The sequence below is a fragment of the Phascolarctos cinereus genome, unplaced genomic scaffold, assembly GCF_003287225.1.
Source record: "Phascolarctos cinereus isolate Bilbo 61053 unplaced genomic scaffold, phaCin_HiC Scaffold_726;HRSCAF=1367, whole genome shotgun sequence".
NCBI classification, from domain to species: Eukaryota; Metazoa; Chordata; class Mammalia; order Diprotodontia; family Phascolarctidae; genus Phascolarctos; species Phascolarctos cinereus.
The window spans coordinates 283400284-283422960 of NW_027556098.1; the positions used below are offsets into that span (position 1 = coordinate 283400284).

A 22677-nucleotide genomic window follows, 5' to 3' on the forward strand; every position below is an offset into this window, starting at 1 on the left:
TACAGGCGTACCTCATTTTATTGTGCTTTGCGGATATTACATTTTTTACAGATTGAAGGTTTGTTGCAACCCTGCACCAAGCAGCTCTCCCCACACTGTTTTTCCAATAGCACGTGCTCGTATCATGTCTCTGGTTCACATTTTGTAATTCTTACAATATTTCAAACTTTTTCATTATTATTATACCTATTATGGTGATCCATGATATTATTGGAATTGTTTTGGGGTACCAGGAACCACACCCATGTAAGAGAGTGAACTTAATGAATTTTGTGTGCTGCTCCAGGGTCCAACTCCATCTCTCTCCCTCTCCTCTGGCCTCCCTATTCCCTGAGACACAGCAATATTGAAATTAGGCCATTTTAATAACACGACAATGGCCTCTAAGTGTTCAAGTGAAAGAAAGAATCAATGATGTGGCAAACTTCACTGTTGTCTCATTTTAAGAAAATGCCACAGCCACCCCAACCTTCAGCAACCACCAACTCGATCAGTCAGCAGCAGTCAACAGGGAGGCAAGGCCCTCCACCAGCAAAAAGATTGTGACTCACTGAAAGCTCAGATCATGGTTAACATTTTTTTTTCAGCAATAAAGTATCTTTTGATTAACGAATGTGCATTGCTTGTTTTAGACATAATACTATTGCACACTTCATAGACTACAGTATAGTGTAAACATAACTTTCATGTGCACTGGGAAACCAGAAAATTCATGTGACTCACTTCATTGCAATGTTCCCTTTATTGCAGTGATCTGGAACTGAGCTCACTCTATGTCTGAGGTTTGCTTGTTATGCGTACTTTGTATCAGTTATTGTGTCTATGATTTTTTGCATTCTTTTTATTTACCGTTTCCTACAGCATTATATTATTGCAGGACGTTCATGTTATTTTGATCTACTAGAAGCAAAATTTCCCTAGATGAGTTGTAGCATTCGGGTCTGCTCTTCATGGTCCTGTTGTTTCCTCTATCTACTGCTTTAGGCTGGCATTAGTTCCAGGACCAGAATTCTTCCCATCCTTCTATTAGCCTGCTTTCCTGCCGATGTTACATCCACCCAGAGGTTTCTTCAATGTGTAAAGATCTTAGAAGGAAAGATAGCATGCTTAGAGGCAGCTGAGTGGCACAGTGGATGAAGCATTGGACTTAGAATCAGGAAGACTTGCACTCAAATCCACCTTTAGACACATACTAGCCTGTGACCCTGGGCAAGTCACTTTAACCTCTGTTTGCCTCAGTTTCCCCATCTGTAAAATGAAGATGATAATAGCCCCTACCTCCCAGAGTTGTTATGAAGATCAAATGCAATAATTGTAAAGCACTTAGCATAGATTCTGGTATATAGTAGGTGCTGTATAAATGTGAGTTGATGTTGTTATTCAGTTGTTTCAGTCACACCCAACTCTTTGTGACCCCATTTGGGGTTTTCTTGGCATCGATATTGGAGTGGTTTGCCACTTCCTTCTCCAGCTCATTTTACAGATGATGAAACTGAGGCAAACAGGGTGAAGTGACTTGCCCAGGCTCACACAGCTAGCAAGTGTTTAATGTTAGCTAATATTATTCAAATTCAACTTTAGATACTAGTTTTGTGACCCTAGGCAAAGATGTCTCAATTTCCTCCACTATAAAATGGAGATAATAATAGCGCCCACTTACCTCCTGGAATTTTTGTGGGGATCAAATGAGATAACATTTGCAAAGCACCTAGTATGGAGCCTGGCTCATAGCAGTCGCTTAATAAGTACTTGTTTCCTTCCTTCGGGAAGGCAATTTTCCACATTTCTTCATAGTGGTGAAGACTCAAACGAAGAATATTTATCTGAAATGTTGTTAAATCAGAGAGTATTAGAGCTAGAAGCAATTCTAGTCTAATGACCTCATTTTACAGATGGAAACACTGAGATTCCATTCTGTTGAGAACCTAGCTCTTCTCACTCCTATTCTGCTGCCCTTTCATCTGACCAATGCTAATACACATTTGGTGTGTGCATCCATCATTTTTTTTTTAGTGAGGCAATTGGGGTTTAGTGACTTGCCCAGAGTCACACAGCTAGGAAGTATTATGTGTCTGAGGCCAGATCTGAACTCAGGTCCTCCTGACTCCAGGGCCGGTGCTCTATCCACTGCGCCACCTAGCTGCTCCTGTGTATCCATCATCTTGTCAGCCCTCAAGATGAAGTTGAAAAAACTCAAAAGAGCTTATAATCCCCAGCAGAAATTGGTTGCTGTCTTGTTTCTATGATTTCTTCATGCCTATTGAATCAAGTCCAAACTGCTTAGTCTGGCATTCAAGCACCTATTCCATATGGTGTCACCCTCCACTTCTGGCTCATGTCTCACAAATGCCTTTCCTGTCTGGGATGCTACAACTGATCTGGGCCATGAACATGAAGTTATCCAGTACTCACTCCATACATTGGCTTTTGTTCTTCTTTATGCGTGAAAGCCCTGCCTCATCATTGAGGGCCAGTTGAAATCCTGCCCATTATTTCAGTACAAATACCATTTTCTTCCTGAAGGCTTCCCTGAATCCTTCCATCCCCATCCTCTTCTTGGTGAGGAAGTTGTATTGTCTTTTATTTGTACCTCTCACAGATTTCAGTACATGTGTGACCTATCTCAGGGAAGTAGGTATTCCTTCCAGTGGTACAGATTGCCACTCTTCCCTTCCTTCTCACCTTGCTTGCCTCTTCTGTGTATCCTTCAGTGAATCCTTGACAGGGTATTCACCTAATATGGTGGGGGCCTTCAGATCATAGATTTAGAGCTTCCTCTAGACAAGATCTGATGCAGCGTCAGGACATCTTGTCTAAGACTTGTTCAAACTCAATCGCTGTAAAGCACTTAGCATAGATTCTGGCATATAGTAGGTGCTATATGAATGCTAGCTGTGGTTGTTGTTGTTCAGTCATTTCAGTCACGTCCGTCCCTTTGGGACCCCATTTGGGGTTTTCTTGGCAAAGATACCGGACTGGTTTGCCATTTTCTTCCCCAGCTTATTTTGCAGATGAGGAAACTGAGACAGACAACATTAAATGACTTGCCCAGGATCACACAGCTACTGTCTGAGACCAGCTTTGAACTCAGGAAGATGAGCCTTCCTAACTCCAGACCTGGTGCTCTATCCACTGTGCTATGTAGCTGCCCTTGTTCAAGACTAGCCCTCTTCATTTTCCCATTATGCGCTTTTTGATGACACTTTTTCCACTGCTTCCTGTGTGTAATTCTTCTTCTTGAAAATGTAGTACAGCCTGTTTATACCCACCGTGCTTCTCCCCCATGGTCCTTTGGATGGCTTGGAATTTCCAGTCTTCAGAGACTGTGGTACTGTGTTTATTCTGTAATATGGTCATCTATGCCTGCCTTTTCTTCCCTGCTTATACACTCTAAGTGTCTTGAGTACAGAGGCCCCTATCTTACTTTTTATCTTTGTATCTCCCTTAGTCTGGCTTGTTGATTTGCAAGTATTAGTCATCTAATGAGTTTGTTTAATCAAGATGCTTACTCCCTCCCCCCATCCACTTTCCAGCATCCCTTTATATATTGTCTCCTGTTAGAACATAAGCTACTTGAGCAGGGACTCTCTTGATTTTTGTATTTGTATCTCAAGTCTTTAGCACAGTGGTTCGCACATATTGAGAGCTTAATAAATGCCCCGTCTATCTAAAAACAATACTAATAGCTAGTGTTTAGGTAGCACTTTAAGGTTTGCTAAGTTCTTTACAAATAATATCTCATTTTACCATCATAACAACCCTGGGATTTAGATGCTCTCATTATTTTTATTTTATGAATGAGGAAACTGAAGCGAACACAGATTAAGTGACTTATCCAAAGTCACACAGCTAAGTTAGTGTCTGAGACTGCATTTGCATTCAGGACTTCTTGATTCCACCCCAGTGTTCTATCTAGCACACCATCTATTAGAGGAACCACAAAGTGTCCCCATATGGACCTCATTCTTTTCTCTTTTTCTCTCCTTCCTCCCTTCTTATATACTTTCTTTTTCTTCCCCTTTTGCATAGGCTTTGCTTGATGGCTCTTATAGAAGTTGTGGATGCTGGCAGTTGAGAATTAAATAGAGCCCAGCAGATGGCAGTATAGTATCATTTATTCAAAAAGGTTTGGTGATGTAATACTGCTTACCTCCTTTCTGCAGCACTGAAAAGCTCAAAATATAGCTTTTTTAAAAAAAATTCAAAACTTTTTTAATCAATTTTTTTAACCAATTTTTCTTTGACCCTTGGCTTCTAGGAACAGAAATGTCAATAATGACATTTATCAGTGATAGCATAACATAATAGCTGGTAGGGCACTGGGTTTGTAGTCAAAAAGACCAGGGTTCAAATCCTATCCCCCCCCACACACACACACAGAGGCTATGTAACCTGGGCAAGTTTTATAACCTCTGTGTAGCCTTTGAAGTCCCTTCTAACTCCAAATTTAGGTTCCCCTTGACTATCAAACCCATATCCAGTGATTATGTAAAGTCCAGTAATGAGCACCTTTGACACTGGTAAGGACCCAAGAATAAGATATCTTTAAAGCTAGACAGCTGAAAATTCTCTTCTACAATTATGCGCTTCCTTTTTGTGAGGAGGGGGGACTACTATTAAATCACTGGTAAGGGTAACAATAGTAATAATAATACTGGCAATTAAGTAATTTAAGTAATTAATTTAAGCATTTAAGTAATTAATTAATTTAAGTAATAATGGCATTTAAGTAGTTCATTAAGGTTTCCAAAACATTTTCATATACTGAATCATTTCATTTCTGTGGCCATCTCCTCTTCCATAAATTGAAGGGGATTGGACTAGATGACCCCTAAAATCCCTTCTAACTCTAAATCTGTGGTCTGATTATTTTATTTAATCTTTACAATTCTGTGAGGTAGGCACTTTAAGTATTATTCTCCCTATTTTTCAAGATTCAGAAACTCAGGCTCAAAGAGGTTGTGACCTGTCCAAAATCATATAGCTAGTAGCATCAGAGGTAGGATTTGAACCTCAGGTCTTTCTAGACTCCTCTTGTATACCACAGTGCCTCTGACAAGGTCTTTATATTCAATAGTATAGTCATGCATTTGAGAGAGGATGGATATCATAAGATTTAGAAGAAAGAACCTTAGAGACAATCTAGTACAATCCCCTCATTGTACAGATGAGGGAAGTAAGGTGGAGAGATGTTACTCAAGGTCATAAAAGGCAAGAAGTTTCAGAGATGGTATTTTAGCCCAACCCCTCTGACTCTAGATGTAGCCTTTCTTCTATGCCACACAGAAGCCTTTGCTAACTTGTCAATTTATCTATCTCTGTTTTCCAGTGGAACCAAAGCAATCACTAAATCCTGAATCTGACCAAACCTTTTATTCAGTATTGCTGCCCTCTCACCCCTCATGCCCATGGATATTCCTGAGTCTTCATTGCTCCTCCATTCCCATGATGGAAACCTTTCTACAATCTAGACTCCCCATTCCTTCCTAGTTCTAGCCCTCTCCCTTCCTCAAACCACATCTGGGTGGATAGCAGGAGAGCTGGAGGTAAGGGAACAAAACAAGTGTTATGGATGTCTGAAAATTTAGAAATGAAGCCACTAGTGAAGGTCTCATGACTGTTTGCCCAGGCCCCTCTACCCCAGGCAGAAATGAATGGACAATATCTTTTCAGCAAATGACCTACAGCTCTCTTATGAAATATCCTAAATCAAATTTTGAAGGGAGGAAGTTTGTAGACACATACACAAACAGCAGGTCTCTTTTACTAAGATGCTTTTCTCCCATATTTTTCATTGTTTTTTGATTTCTCCCAGTGACCTCTCCCTCCAGACTCCCCACCCTAACCCATCCATCGAAATAAATTCCCACATTAGCCACATCTGAAAATGTATGTCTCTGCATTTTAAGTTTATCACCTCTCTGTCAGAAAATGAATGGTTTTTTTCATCTTCCTTCTTTTGGATTTCTGGTTTATTATTGTGTTGATTAGAGTGCTAAGAAGTCTTTCAAAAGCCATCCTCATGTTTTGTCCATGTTCTTTGTTTGAGTGAAGAGAAATATTAAAAGCTATAATTGGTCACTTTTCTAAGTATGTATTGGTGAATTAACTTTTAATCCCATCTTCTCACGAACTCACCCAAGGTTTGACCCCTTCCTATCTTTCCAGTTTTCTTACATATTAATAATGCCCACTCTGCTGTCTACGAGAGACATCCATACTGGCTTCTTGGTGCTCCTTGTATAATGTTTCATCTCTTCTCTGTGCCTGTACTTACTGGCTGTCCCCCATTCCTGGAATGTTTCCCTCCTCATCTCCTCTTCTCAGAATTCCCAGGCTTCTTTCAGGAGGCCTTTCCAAATTCCCTGCCCAACCACTCTCACTCCCCCCTCAGCTGCTAGTGCCTTCTCCTCCAAGATGTAATCTTGTATCTAATAATCTACTCATTGTCTCCCCCACTAGAATATGTTGAGAGCAAGGCCTTTCTTTTGTTTTTTTTGTTTTTACCTTTCTTTGAAGCCTGGCTACTTAGTAAGTGCTTAATAAATCCTTGCTGATTGTTTGATTGGTAGATGGGGAGAAAAGTTAGGCATATGGAGAGAAGCAGGAAACAGTGGTGGTGGTACAGGTGGTCCTCATTTCTTCTTTCCTATGAACATGGCCTCGGTGTGAGAAAAATTCAAAAGAAAAAGTAAATACCCAGAATTTAATACATTTAAGTACCCATTTTTCTAATTATAATGAGCCATGGTGAGCTGTTCATTAGCACTGATTACCACAAGGCTAGGGCAGGTGGGCAAAATTGCAGTGCCCAGTGAACAGGCAGTTGTTCATTCATTCATGCAGTTTGAGATAATATACTATTATTCTGCTGCCTTTGAAACCAAGCTGGCTTAGAAATAGATTTCTTGAGAGCAAGGTGAAAAATCATACTTTTCTTCTGTGGGCTGTGTTAGGTAATGCCTGGCTTTTGAAACTATGAATCCTGGCTGACTTTGTTATCCTAGTAAATACATTTCACAACAATGCAAATTCTCCAGCCTGGGCCTGGGTAAAAACTTCCCTTGCTGTGTTAAGCGGGAATCTTGGAATGAGGCTGCCAGGGCCCTTGCTAATCTCCCACCATTATATGCCCAGTGGGATCATGGGAAGCAGGCTAACATTTTTTGATAAACCTGGTTACATGCAGCTATGAGATTAGCTGGAGAATGAAGTCTGTGTAGTGGCGGGAATACCACAGTGAGTTGTTCATGTCTCCTCAAATCATTTGTGTTTCCCTCAGCAAGGCTCTTGGAGGCATTCTGGACCCAGGCATTCTGAACTGAGAGCAGAGCAGCCTTTCTCCAAGATAAGGGACAGTTCCTCCTCATGAACAACATTTCTCTTTGCTGCCAGCTGTGGGTTATCAGGGGGAGGGGAAAGACATTTATAGTGATGGTGGTCATGGCATTCATACCTTCCTGTGAACAAAGTTTTGATATGAGGACATTTCACAAGAAAAAGTAAGCAAGCAAAATTTATTTCACATGAGAGACTTACATATGGACATTCTGAAACTGGTTCTGGATGGTAAGAGCTTTTTTCTATTGCCTGTATAGCGGAACTGTTGGCATATTCAGCTCTGGCTATCTCTTTACTGTATTTGTGTCTAGGAGAACAAGGGGACTCCTTCACCAATGGCATCTAGTGAGAGACTGTGCTACAAGGGGTATTTATGCAGAATCTGGCCTAGATTCTGATTTCTGTATTCCCATGACTCACTCTCCTAGCTTTTGAAACTCCCAAGGTCAGAGACTCTCCTTCTAGCACCTAGAACAGAAAAGAACAAATGACCAGGCCAAGGAGGCCCTGCTTCTTTTCATATGAGCCATGTGAGCCCCCTCAGCTGGGGGAGGGGGAGCTGTGAGGAAAGGAGTCCTCATGGCTCTTCCTCTTATAGCATAGTCCAGAACCAGTTTCAGAATGCCCACATGTGAGTCTCTCCAAGCCATCTTCATTCAAATCCTGGAGACAGCTCCCTAGTGTCCTCCTCCACCTGGAGACACCATCTTAGCAAGCTGATAGGGTCTGCATGAGCACCTATTACAAATATAATGAAGGCTTCATTCTTTAATCTTGTTATCTTATCTCTGTGGTTGCATTTGCTAAGGAATTGTGTATGATTTTAATATCCATATGAGGAACTTCTTGTTGTCAGGGAGGTTTTCAGGGAACATTTTGCTCTAGAAAGCCAAGCATTGCAAAGACTATTTGGAAGAACAAAAGGTGAGGAATTTCAAAGAAACCAAGGGAAAAAAAGATGTAAAGTCAAGGGATTCGACAGAATCAGACTTTAAACTATATTATGAGGTAATAGCATTGTTGAAGTATAAAAGGGATAATTTTGATTATTTTTAGTTAAAATTTTCTTGTATAAATAAAACCAATGTAGCCAAGAATAGAAGGAATGTAGATAATTGGGGGAAAATCTTCCATGGACAATCTCTCAGATAGGATATGATTGTGTTTGAATATTGCTGTAGTGTAGGAAATGATGAGCTGGTTGATTTAGAAAAATATGGAAAGACTTGGACCTATGAAGGAAAATGCTATCCACCTTCAGAGAAAAAGATCGAAAGTGGAAATGTGCATAGGTCTTACCTATATGTGTATGAATGTATATGTGTATGTGTGTAGATACTTATGTATATGTGTGTGTATCTCCAGGTTTAAATGTAGCCTTGGGGTGGGGGTGGGGGAATGAGAATAAAGTAAAAAGTGAATAGCAGAGAACAAAAGAAAACCTACAAAGAAGCAAAGAAAAGCTGGGCAGCTTGGAAAATAATGTGGAGTATTTATTATATAAATTTTCTTGGAATGGAAATTTTATTGTTTTATGTTGAATCCTCTCTTATGTTCTGCTATGTACATGGCAATGTTCTTTTTTTCTTTTTTCATTTTTCCATTTAAGTTTAAAATGAATAAACAATTTACCAAAAAAAAGAAAGAAAGTCAAGTGTCTTGTTGCTAAACAACAATAGGTATAGCAGGTCCTTTTATTCTCCATTATCTTCAGTCAGTTGTGATACTAGATATCCCCCAGCTGTAAATCTAGTAGTGTCACTGAGGTTCCAGCATCCATGTCTCTAGCTAACCTCCCTATCCCATCAGCAGCAACCAATAAGTACAAATGTAATAAGCACCTGCTGTGTGCTGGGCACGGTGCTAAAAACCCAGCAAAACCCAAGACTGTAGTAGGTTTCCTACTGTGGAGACTAAGCACCCAAGGACAGTAGTTAGAGCATCATATAATCCCCAACTCGGGTGTGTTCAGTCCTAATAGAAAAAGCCATCACAACAGAATCCACTTTTGCCTTGGAGTCTCTGCTTATATGCTGCTTCCTAAGCTTGCTTGAGAAGCTGATCATCTGACTTTCCCACAGAGGGTGGAGGGAGAGAGCTCCCGCCTCATTTTGGGTACAGGTATAAACCTTACAGACTGTAACTCTCTCTGACCTGTAGTCCCCAGCTGACACATGACCATGTAAAGGCCTTCCCACTCAGGTCAAAGAAAGGAGATCTTTGTCCAAATACTTTCATGACCCACTTGGGAACTTAACCAGGTATGGACTATGTTCTGTTAACACCCAGCTCCCCATGCATAAGTTCTGTCCAGTTCCAGAATACGTCAGTCATACATTCCAAACCAATGCCTTTTCTTCATTAATCACACACCATACATTAGATACCCACACCCTTCAGAATGGGAGGGAAATTGGAAATAAAACCATAAAGCCTCAGTTAGCTCATTCAGCAAGGGTTTATTAAGCATTTGTTATGTGCCAGGTACTTTGCTGATTGCTAGGGATAACCACAGATGAAAAAATGAAAAAGTATTTGCCTTTAGGGAGTTTACATTCTGTTGGGGGGAAATGCATAAACAGAAAATTAAGTACAAAGGTAATTTCGAGAGGGGAAGCTACCAACAATTGCAGCCAGGGATGTGGGGGGAGTGGGAAAGGGAGGGAGAATACACATCAGGACAGGCTCCCTGAAGCAGGTGGCATCTTAGTTGAGCCTTGATGTAGGCCAGGGATTCTGTGAAGTAGAGATGATGAGGGAGTGTATTCCAGGCAAGGAAGAAAACTCATACAGTGGCACAAAAACAAGAGATCGGGGAGAATGGGGAAAGGCAAGCAGTCTACTTTGGCTGTAATTCAGCATGTGAGGGAAAGTAATGTGCACTGAGCCTACGTAGATGAGCTGGAACCCAACCAAGGAGGGCTTTAACAGCCAAGTAGAGGAGTTTGTATTTCATCCTAGAAGCAAGAGGGAAACGTTGGAGCTTCTTGAGGAGGGGACTACCATCATCAGACCTGTGCTTTAGGAATATCAATTTGACAGCTTTGTGGAGAATGGATTGGAGAGGGGAGAGACTGGAGGCAAGGAGACCAATTAAGAGGCTATTGCAAATGGTCCAGGAGAGTGGTGATGAGGTCTTGAAATAAGATTACGGCTGCATGGGGAGAGAGAAGGTGGCAGATTCTGTGAAGGTCAACCCAAGGAGACTGGGCAATTGACTGGATCTGAGAGATAACTAAGAGGAGGAAATTAAGGACGACTCTGAGGTTGTGAACCTGACTAATGAAGGTGCTCTAGAAGGAAGAGAAAAGTGGAAGAGGAAACCCAAAGGAGGCTCCTGGTTTGGCTTAATGATGTTTTCTTTTTTTTTTTATTGATTAATTTATTTTTTAGTTTTCAACAATGACTTCCATAAGCTTTTGAGTTTTAAATTTTTCTCCTCCTCCCTCCCTTACTCTCTCCCCAAGATGTTGTGCAATCTGATATAAGGTCTACATAAACATTTCTATTAAACATACTTTCACATTAGTCATGTTGTAAGGAAGAATTAAAACCAATAGGAGGAACCACAAGAAAGAGGAAACAAAACAAAACAAGAAAAAAAAAGAGCAAGTAGTATGCTTCGGTCTGCATTCAAAATCCATAGTTCTTTCTCTGGATGTGGATAGCATTTTCCATCATGAAACCTTTGGAAATGTCTTAGATCCTTGATGCATTGCTGAGAAGGGCTATGTTTATATCAAAGTTAGTCATTGCACAACGTGGCTGTTACTGTGTACAGTGTTCTCCTGGTTCTGCTCACTTCACTCAGCATCAGTCCATACAAGTCTTTCCAGGTTTTTCTGAAGTCAGCCTATTCATCATTTCTTATAGCACAATAGTATTCCATTACATTCATATACCACAACTTGTTCAGCCATTCCCCCATTGATGGGCATCCCCTCAATTTCCAATTCTTTGCCACCACAAAAAGAGCTGCTGTAAGTATTTTTGTATATGTGGGTCCTTTTCCCATTTGTATGATCTCTTTAGGATACAGCCCTAGAAGTGCTATTGCTGGGTCAAAGGAAATGCACATTTTTATGGCCCTTTGGGCATAGTTCCAAATTGCTCTCCAAAATGGTTGGAACATTTCACAACTCCACCAACAATGCATTAATGTTCCAATTTTCCCACATCTTCTCCAACATTTATCATTTTCCTGTTTTGTCATGTTGGCCAATCTGATAGGTGTGATGTGATACCTCAGAGTTGTTTTGATTTGTGTTTCTCTAGTCAATAGTGATTTAGAGCATTTTTTCATATGACTATAGATGGATTTAATTTCTTCATCTTAAAACTGCCTATTCATATCCCTTGACCATTTATCAACTGGGGAATGACTTATAGTCTTACAAATTTGACTTAGTTCTCTATATATTTTAGAAATGAGGCCCTTATCAGAGACATCGGTTGTAAAAATTCCCAGTTTTCTGCTTCTCTCCTAATCTTGGTTGTTAATGACTGTTTTCTCTCTCTTTGTTTTCTCCCTTTAGTTTTTCCCTTACATTTTGTTGCTGCTAGCCATACTGTTGTACATGCCTACATTGTTTTGGCGTTTCACTGCGGCCCCTCACCTTTGTTCGGATATGAAGTTCATTATGGAGGAACTTGACAAAGTTTACAACCGGGCCATCAAAGCTGTGAAGAGTGTTCATGGTGTTGATGTGAGAGATGGTGCCAGCCCATTTGTGAGTGTGGCTGAGAATGTTGGGCAAAGGTAAGATTGCATGGGAGTTCTAACAGACTCTTGGTATGTGGGGACCAGGCCTCCCTCTGACAGTCTCTTGCCCCATTCCTGAGGCCTAGACCAACTTAAAACCAGTCTTCAGAAATCTCTATCTAATCCACCTGTCATAATGCCTGCATTTCTACCACTAGAATCCTGCTCCTTCCTTTAGGTTAAACAATCAGGGATAATTTGAGAAGGTATTGGTGCTTCTAAAGTGTGAATTAGTTTATCAAGTTGCTTAGTATTTTTCTTCCTGCATTATAGCAACTCTCTTTGGTGTCATGGTGTATATTCAAATATGCACACAAACACACACACAACACACACGAATGTATGGATGTGTATATGTATATACGTGCATATGCACATACACATTAAAATATACATACGTGTGTGTATATGTATATACACACACATATGCATATATATGTATATTTGTGTATGCCATTTCCCCCCTTTCTCTTCTTTTTCGGTTGTGAGGACTCAGGCAATTATACAGCTAGGTCTCAATTAGTGGGAATATGAATCCCCCGAAATGTCTACATGTATTTGAATTCACACTATTCAAGGTTATAATAATATAAAATATAGCAATTGGTTCCAGCCTATTAGAAATATTCATTGTGAATTTGAATAGTGGGAATACTTTTAAGGATTCATTTTTCATACTTTATGCTAATTGTAAAGTTGTTATATGCATTCCTTCCTTGGCCTACTATACCTATGTCTTTTAGTTGCCTTTTGGGGATAAAATAATAAGACATTGCTTTACTCTTCAGTGTTTGGGTTTTGCCTTGAACAAGGATGGTGCTCTCTTGATTGTTGGATCCCATCATGTCATGGTAGGAGAAGCACTGACCTTGGAGTCAGAAGACCTGGGTTGGAGTCCCACAAACTCACCATGTGGCCTTTCAAAAGTTACTTACCTTCTTTGAGCTTCACTTTCTTCACTTATGAAATAAGCATCTGAACTTGACATTCTCTAAATTCCCTTCAAAAGGGCTGACTTTGGTGACAAAAAGTATATGAATCACGGTCCTTATAAAATATACTATGGACTATTAGGACCCAATAGGGTGGAGTAGAAAAAGGACCCAGCTAAGCTCTCCCAACATTGCCCTCCAAACAACTTTAAAATAATACCTCAAGTCAAATTCTGGAATGGCAGAGCTAACAAAAGGTCAGACTGAAATATTTTTTCAGCCCAAGACAACTTAGAAAGTAGGAAAGAGAGATCAGTGATATGTGGGTGGAGGCTGGCCTGGAATCCACACAGATGAAATACCAGGGGTAGGACTAGTTGTGGCAACAGAAGCAGCAGCAGCTTTGGAGCTCTCAAGCAAGAGAGGGTAAGGGGACCTGGTAATGGGTCAGAAAGAGATTATAGGAGATGAATGCTAACGTATAGGACTGTTAACACTGAATACAGGACCAGACACTATCTGGCAGCTCCATTGCTTATACCCACTTCTGGGTTCAAGGGCAGAGATGAACACTTTGGGCCAAGAGGGAACAGAAGATCTGAGGAACATTATTATTTCTGGTCCCAAAGGAATAGGGGCCTTGAGTCCCTTGTATTGATTACAATTACAGGGGATCAGGGACCTCTGCAGTAAGGACCAGAGTGCAGACCAGGAATGATCACACCTCTCGCCAGATCATACCATCTTAGAAGCACTGAAAACTTCCAAACCCCCCAGAAACAGCTCTGAAAACAGCAGTGGGAAAAAACCTAAAGGTTGAGACACATACACACACACATACACAAACACGGAACAGATCCCAACTTTAACATGAAATAGTAATTATCAACACAATCTTACTGGATAAGAAATAGAGTGGTGGATCAGTGGAATAGACTAGGTATGCAATACACAGTGGTAAGTGACCATGGTAATCTAATGTTTGATAAACCTAAAGATCCAAGCTTTTGGGATAAGAACTGAGCATCTGACAAAAATTGCTGGGAAAACTGGGAAGCAGTTTGGCACAAACTAGGCATGGTATACCAAGATAAGATAAAATGGATAAATGGTTTAGACAAAAAGGGTGATATCGGATAAATGTACCTCTCACATCTATGGATAATAGAATTTGTGATCAAAAAAGAGATAAAAGGGAATCACAGGAAGTAAGACAGATAATTTTGATTACATGGAATAAAAAAAAGCTTTTGCATAAACAAAACTAATACAGACAAAATTAGAAGGAAAATGAAACTGCGGGAAAATTTTTATAACAGATTTCTCTGACAAAGGCCTCATTTTTCAAATATAAGGAACTGAGCCAAAATTACAAAAAATAAGAGCTATTCCCCATTTGATAAATGGTCAAAGGATATGAACAGGCAGTTTTCAGAGGAAGAAATTAAAGCTATCAATAGTCACATAAAAATATTCTAAGTCACTATTGATTAGAGAAATACAAATTAAAACAACTCTGAAGTACCATCTCAAGCCTATTAGATTGGCTGACATGACTGAGAAAGAAAATGACAAATGCCAGAGGGAATGTGGAAAAATAGGGACACTAATACACTGCTGGTGGAGCTGTGAATTGATCCAACCATTCTGTAGAACAATTTAGAAGTATGCCCAAAGGACTATAAAACTGTGCATACCCTGTGACCCTGCAACACTACTAGGTCGATATCTCAAAGAGATCAAAGAAAAGAGGAAAGGACCTATGTGTTCAAAAATATTTATTGCAGCCCTTTTCGTGGTGGCAGAAGATTAGAAATTGAGGGAATGCCCATCAGTTGGGAAATGGCTGAACAAGCTGTGGTATATAATTGTGATGGAATACTATTGTGCTATAAGAAATGATGAACAGGATGGTTTCAGGAAAACCTGGGAAGACTTCTGTGAACACATGCAAAGTGAAGTAAGCAGAACCAGGAGAATATTGTACACAATAATAGCAATATTGTAAAGATGATCATCTGTGAAAGACTTAGCTACTCTGGTCAAGACAATGATCCAAGACAATTCCAAAGGACCCATAATAAAAAATGCTATCCACTTCCAGAGAAAGAGCTGATGAATTCTGAATACAATTTGAAGTGTACTTATTTTACTTTCTTTATTTTTCTTGTTTTATTTTTTTGTCTCTTTTTGCAACATGGCTAATATGGAAATATACATGGAAATTTTGCATGACTTCACATGCATGATCAATATCAAATTACTTGAGGCAGGGGGTGGGAGGGAGGTAGAGAACTTGGAACTCAAAATATTAAAAAATGCTTGTTAAAAATTTTACATGTAATTGGTAAATAATGAAATAAGTAAAAATATATTTAAAAATAAAGTAAGCTCTGCAAGATTTAATGTAGAAACACCATTTCTTTGACCACATCTATTCATGCCCTTATAAAGTTGTAGCTTTGGTTCATTACATAATAGTATTGAATGTATGGAAGTGTAGACCCATCCCACCTATTCTATGAGGTTCTAATTCAATTTTTACTTAATCATTCTAATTTTTCTTTTCTCTCTCTTTTTTTTTAAAGTCTCTGGGAAATCTCTGAAAGCCACTTCAAATACCCAATAGTGGAACAGTACTTGAAGACAAAGAAGAAGTCAAAGAACTTAATAGTCAAGTACCTCATCTGCCGGGCCGTGACCTTCATAATTATACTGCTGGCCTGTGTCTACCTGGGTTATTACTTCAGCCTTTCCTCCCTGACTGATGAGTTTGTCTGCAGCATCAAGTCGGGAATCCTGAAGAATGACAGCACAGTTCCAGAGCAGATTCAGTGTAAGCTCATTGCAGTTGGGATTTTCCAGCTTCTCAGTTTCATTAACCTGGTGGTTTATGCTCTGCTGGCGCCCGTGGTCATGTACACATTCTTGGTTCCCTTTAGACAGAAAACTGACGTTCTCAAAGTCTATGAAATCCTGCCCACCTTTGATATCCTGCACTTCAAGTCAGAAGAATACAATGACTTGAGTCTCTATTATCTTTTCCTGGAAGAAAATATAAGTGAGCTTAAGTCCTTTAAGTGTCTTAAAGTCCTGGAGAACATTAAAAACAACAGTCAGGGGATTGACCCCATGCTACTCCTGTCTAACCTTGGGATGATCAAGACTGATGTCGTAGATGGTAAAACCACCAAGCCTGCAGAGAAAAAGGGAGCGGAACCTGGGAATGATGTGACAGAGCTCAACGGTAGGGATGTCTTTAAGGTCATTGGTGAAGGGCAGCCCCCAGAGTACTGTTAGCTGCTCTTTCTGGGGTAGACATAGATATTATCACCACCTTTATTGAAAGTTCAAACGATATTTTAGTGTTATTTTAGGTGAAGATGATAAGGAGTGTGGAGAAGGACAGTATCATCCTAAAGACTTCTAAAGAGGAGACACCCACAGAACCCCTTTTACTCTCCCTCCTTTCATCTTCCTTTTCTCTTTCCCAGCTTCTTTGCCTCCCTGTCTCCTATATGTCTATTTATCCATCCGTGTTTCTGTATTTCTATATAACATAATATAGCATATAGTATAATACATATATAATGTATATTATCTATCTATGTTTCCATCTATAACCATATCTGTATATCTATATCTACCCATATCTATAATTATCTTTATATAACTCTTTCTCCCATCTATCTTCCATCTATCTGTATCTATATTATATCTTTATCAATCTCTATATCTATCTCACATGTTTATATCTATCAATCTCTAGATCTACCTGTATCTATATCTATCTTTATATACCTTTCTTTCATCTATTTCCTATTTATCTCCTGTCTTTCTTTTTCCTACCTATCTATGCATATGTGTACCCCTCCCATTACAGGGCTTCCACACTCCCTCCGAGTTCTGAGGATCTCTCCAGCCTTCAGTGAATTATGTCTCAGACAAGTACTGACTCAGCTGTGTTTTGTCTGCCTCTTGAAGTTGAGGTACAGCTTGTGGTATGGTCAAAATTGACTAAAAACAAAATTTAAATTCTAAAATTTGCTTAAATCATTTGATACTTCTGGGAAAACCAAGCCAGATCTGTTGAAGTTGAAGTATAACTATGAAGATATGCTTATTTGTATGTGAACCCTCTGTCTGTCTGGTGAGTCTTTGTCAGTGTAACAGATTTCACAATTAACCCACATACTTCTATAATGGAAAGAACAATTTTCAGATTATTGACAAAGGGGGCAAATCAAAGGGTAGCTGGCCAACTAACGAGAATTCATATATGCTTCCTCTGCCCCAGCGAGCTCTATTTGCCTCATCAGCCTACCAAATGCTTAATTAAGCTGACTAAAAGACAAAATTTAAGTTCTCAAATGTAGTTAAATACTTTGACAGTTTTGGGATGCCAAGCCAAATCAGTGTTCATGTTTTCAAAAATATCCTATTTCCAGTTTCCATAATTCTGGTAGAAACTTTTAGTGATTTTTTTTAAAAGACATCGTATAGTGACAATTAACCTTAGACTCAAAAGGGTCAAAGTTCTCATGTAATTGTTGATTTGAATGGTTGTCTCGGAATGACTTAAAAATGCTTACAAATACCTAAAAGCCAAAACCTGGTGAAGTAAAGGGGGACCTTTTGCAGAGTCCATCCAGATCAGTTAAGAGAAAAGCGGCTTCTAGAGGTTGAGACTGGTTCCCCTCAATTAAAGCTGCCATCTAAAATGTGGGGGTTTTGTTTTGTTTCAGTTTTGACAGATCAGGATTTAAGCAACGAAGCCAAAGCAAACAATGAAGAGAAGAAAATTCGCCAGAGACTTCTAGAGTCTTCACAATGACCCTTTCCCACTAACTTTCAGTGTTGTGACTTTTATGAAGAGTGGCATCCCAGTTATGGTGCAAGCCTTGCTGATTAGAGAAGTCAAAGGATCAGGCTCTTACCCACCTTGAATTGAGCCCAACTCACAATGGGTACACATTTGGTGAGGATGGCAAGGAACTGATCTAGTGTCTGCACTGGGGTGATGAGCTCAAAGATTCTCAGTATTGTGAGCAAGAGGCAAGGTAATGGAGGTTTAAGAACATATTGAATGAATTACCTGAGAGCTAAGCAGACTGCCTCCAGTATAGCTGCTAGAACCATTTTAATACATAAATAATAAAACAGTTAAGGTGTAAAAAGAAGTGTGGCACTGGCAAGAGATCTAGAGAAAAGCTGTTCTGTGGAAGATAATGATGATCAATTTCACATCAACATGAAGATATGAACTTACAAAAAATAAAAGTCAAGTATTATTAAGCTCCTGGGGTACTTAATGATCACTGTTGGACCACAAAGTGTCCTGCAAGGTATATGTGGATAGCAGGTGTATAGAAAAAACTGACTTCCTCCTAAGTGTCTTATTTTGGGGATAATAAAAATTAGACTCTATTGTTAAAGCTTTTGTACTATATTGTAGGTTTTTTGGTCTCCATTTAAGCAGTTTCTATGTCAGACCAGTCTAATGCCTTCAAACAAAGGCTTTAGTTTGGGTTTGGTTTTTTTTGGGGGGGGGGTTTGGTTTGGGCTTCTTGTTGTTGTTTTTGCAGCAAAGTGTTGTCAAACAAACATATAAGTCAGGAAGTCCGAGGTGTAGGGAACACTAACCTGAAAGAGGCTAGTTAAAATGAAGACAAAAAGAACTTGTTAAGCCCACATCTGGATGACTCCAAATACAGCCTTGCTTTAAAAACCCAGGCACAGACATCCAAGCTGACAAAGTGGAAAACTACGGGAAAGAATATTTCATATTGCAAAGGGAGCCACTTCCCAAAAGGGAATTCCTGCGGGGTTTCTTCAAACCCTGAGCTCACCTAATGCATCTAAGATGTGATTCAATTGAAATACAGCTTCAAGGGGACATTTCTTTGGCTTAAAAGTGAGGCAAACCTGTATTGGATTTCTGTCAGAAAGCATTATGTCATTCCTGCCAAAATATGTACTTTTTGGAAAGGATTCAAGTCGTGGTACTAAAGCCATTTGGCCACTTGTTTTGCAGAAAAATTTTATAGGCAGTTTTTAAATAATAATAGGTAGAGATGTGCTATGTACAGGTGAGTGGATGAGACAATTCTTTCAAGTGAGAATTCAGAACCATCATGGGGAACCTGCGGCCTCGAGGCCACATGTGGCCCTCTAGGTCCTTGGGTGTGACCTTTTGACTTGGGTCCCAAGTTTTACAGAACAGATCCTTTTATTAAGGAGATTTGTTCTATGAAGTTTGGATTCAGTCAAAGGGTTGCAGTTCCCCACCTCTACCATAGATCTTACCTCCATTTAAATTTTATGATATAAATCCTCTTAAAAATTGCATTTGTGAACCTCTCATTGTGATCTTGATGGTAAGCCATGTTTATAGTTAGAAGTGAATAGTGGTTTTTAGCTGAGCAAACCTGAATCTTCACTAGTCAGGCCTGGTTATTCACCCAGTGTAATTATTTATGGAACAGTTGCATAAATCAGTATTTGCCTCTCATCGTTTTTTTAAAAATAGATTGATTTTTCTGTGACTGGAGTTCCGGAATAGCTGATGATGTGCATTAAGAAGTCAGTGTTTAAAAATCTTTTTCCGTTTCATGATACTCTTTGAGTTTGTAGTACTACCTTTTAGAATGTATTTCTTTGTGACCTTTTACAGGTTGACAGCTTGGTCTCCATGCGTTACATTATCATGTATGTGTTCGTATCAGAGATGCTCAAGCCCAGCTCTCCTGATGACAGGAGCATGGTTTACAGTATAAATATGTTTTTTTAGAAAATCTTGAGTGTCCCCCTCATGCAGCCTGTTTTAGTCTTATTTTCAGAGTTTTAAATACCAATATACTACCCTTGCTGATGGCTCTAGGTTCTCTGGGGCTAGCAGGGGAAACTAGCTAAATGTTCTGGATATGGAATCAGGAGAAATATGAACTGGGTGATCTTGGGCAAATCACTTAACATCTTTGAGCCTCATTTACCTAATCTAAAAATGGGCATCAAAAGTTCATAGTGTTAATAATATCTCACTGGGCTGTTGAGAAGATCAAGTGAGATATTGTATATTAAGTGCTTTATAAGCCTGAAAACAAGTTTACCATTTGTCTCACCTCTTTTTTTGTACAGCCCATGAGCTAAGAATGGTTTTTACATTTTCATTTTCAAATATAAAGTTATTATTTTAAAAAATATTAAAAATACCATTCTTAGCTCTTGGGACATACAAAAGTCAGAAGGGCTAGCTAAGTGGACCCTTGCCTTAAAGCACTATACCTAATGAATTTTATTATTTTATCCATTACTACCAACCAACCTAAAACTGTTCTGAATTTTGCCTTCTGTTATTTCTCTCTGACCACTTTCTGGCCAGAGGTGCTAATGAGTAGGAAAGAGGAAGGCAGAGGTTGGAAGAAGAAAGAAAGAAGCGGAAACACAGTCTCCTCCAGTCTTAACCTCTCTCCAGGTAGGTTGAATAGCTCTGGGTAGCTGGCTCCATTACATCTATGAAAAGCCCATCTCCGCACTATGTAGAGACTCTTTACCACTTAGGGGGAGATGCCACAGATGAGTTACCTTCTCTGTAAAGGATTGTGTGCTGCCCCATACCTTCCATAATTTCTCCAGAGTCCCACGTGCTTTGACTTGGCTGCACAGGACCTTATCTAGTGGCCAGTTCCCAGCCAGTCTTGATTCACAGGTTCCTAGAGCTAGAAGGGACCTTAGAGGTCATAGAGTTCTACGTTCTCATTTTAAAAATGAGGAAACTAAAGCCCAGGAAAGCTAGGTGACTTGTCCAAGGTCATCCACTAAGTGGCAGAACCACTGAACTCAGATCCTGTACCACCGTTAGCCCTCTTTCCACTATACCATGATGATTCCACTTGGTAATAGAACAATAATGATTTTGAGTAAAATCTTTTTGCTGTAGAAAAATGAAGTAATTTCCATATCTTTTGAACCTTTTTTTCTTTACTTTCAAAGATGTGGAAAAAATCTGCTCATTCTGCAGAGGAATATTTGAAACTTTCTGCAATGGGACTTGCCCAAATGTGGGAAACCCTCAAGTGAGGCCCTTTGACTGAATCCAAACCTCACAGAACAAATCCCCTGAATAAAAGGATCTGTTCTGTAAAACATGGGCTCCATCAAAAGGTCCACACCCAAGGACCTAGAAGGCCACAGGTTCCCCACCCCTGCTTTAGAGCGATTATCTCTGCCCTGAATGAAGCAGGTGGAACCATCTTTGCCCAGGTGGGAATTAGTTGAGCAGCTTTTTTAAAGGTCAAATCCAAGTTCTGAAAATCTAATCCTTACATAATCATAGGTTCATTGTTCTGTTTATTTTGCTGAGCCCAAGCCACAGATGATGGCATTTGTATTACTTTTAGATCCTATTCCATGTGAGTTGAGGCTTTGGTTTTTAATGGCCTTCTGTGATTCTTTGTACTTGGGCAAAACTAATGTAGTTATTTGTAATTCTGTGAAAACTACCAGGTTTCTGCATATGGGTAGTCAAGGGCCTTATATTCTCTGCATTGGGACAACATCTGCAAGCTATCAAGGACAATTTAATTGTTTAGACCATGACCGACCATGAAGACTTGAAATTTTGAAGGCCACAGAATTACATGGACTGATCTCTGAAGGAAAGGAGGTCAACTGAAATTTTCCATTTCCAGAAATTAAATTATTCTCTCTGAATGGTGTTCTTGGTAGTAATACCATTTCCCCCTACAACTTGATGTCTATCCTTTTTTTCAAAAAACTGATGAGATTGGCATAGTATCATGACACATGATTACTAGTAATTAACTCCAAATGACCACTGTGTAATGTTCTTTGAATTGGATGTGTTTTTTTTTTGCTTATGTTCCCATCTCAGCTATAAAGATAATTTGCCATTTATAGTGTGAGACTTGATAAAATAAATAATTTCTTTGTGTAGTCTTTGCAAGTTTGCCACAAATTTCTTGAACCTTTTGCTCTGTCTACCAGATGGAGGAACATATCTTACATAACAGGTGGTACAGCATAATAGATATTCAGTATATAATGTTAGACCATGAGTGACTCTTGTGCTTTGGGAGGAAGATAGCATGTTAAAATTTATTTGTAGATCTATCAGTCTTGTAGGTTAAAGGTCTGTTTCAAAGTGGTGCTCTTGACCAGGGCTTTTGGTTGGCATTCCATGGCCTGAGGGCATGCACAATGCAAACTCTGCATGCTTTGTGTTCAGAAGCAAGGCTGCAGTGAAGTTGCATGATGCAATACAGTCAAGCACTGTCAGAAGCACCTCAGATCCATTACATGTTTGATTTTGAATTAATTTTTGTTTGGAAACCTTTTACTGTTGCCAAATTTTTTGTGACCCACAGTTTAAGAAGCGCTTTGTTGACTTGAATTCTCCAAGTACTAACAGCATTTCCCAAATACTGCTTTTCAGAACCCTGATGCTGTACTTAATGAAACTAGGGGCTCCGGAAGACAATGTCAATGCTACTGATGTTTCCCCCTATAAAATATTAAGTATGAAATTACTTTCATGTCCAAAATAATAATTATTCTATACAATAATTTTTTGGATATGGAAGTAGGTTTAATTTGTTCTTTTTTCTGCCAAATCTCCCTGGC

General features: G+C 39.4%; 1 protein-coding gene across 2 annotated transcripts in view; it reads left to right on the forward strand.

Moving 5' to 3' along the window:
* Positions 1-21988, forward strand: part of PANX1 (pannexin 1) — a 54314-nt gene extending 32326 nt beyond the window's left edge. The window contains exons 3-5 of one of the 2 annotated variants that reach the window (XM_021000694.2): positions 11877-12100; positions 15624-15871; positions 17781-21988. In XM_021000694.2, the coding sequence (XP_020856353.1) occupies positions 11877-12100; positions 15624-15871; positions 17781-17869 (561 nt within the window). In that variant the 3' untranslated portion in view covers positions 17870-21988. Of the gene's footprint in view, positions 1-11876; positions 12101-15623; positions 16283-17780 lie in introns of both variants that reach the window. The other variant, XM_021000693.2, reaches the window with a different exon arrangement.
* Positions 21989-22677: the final 689 nt, after the last annotated feature.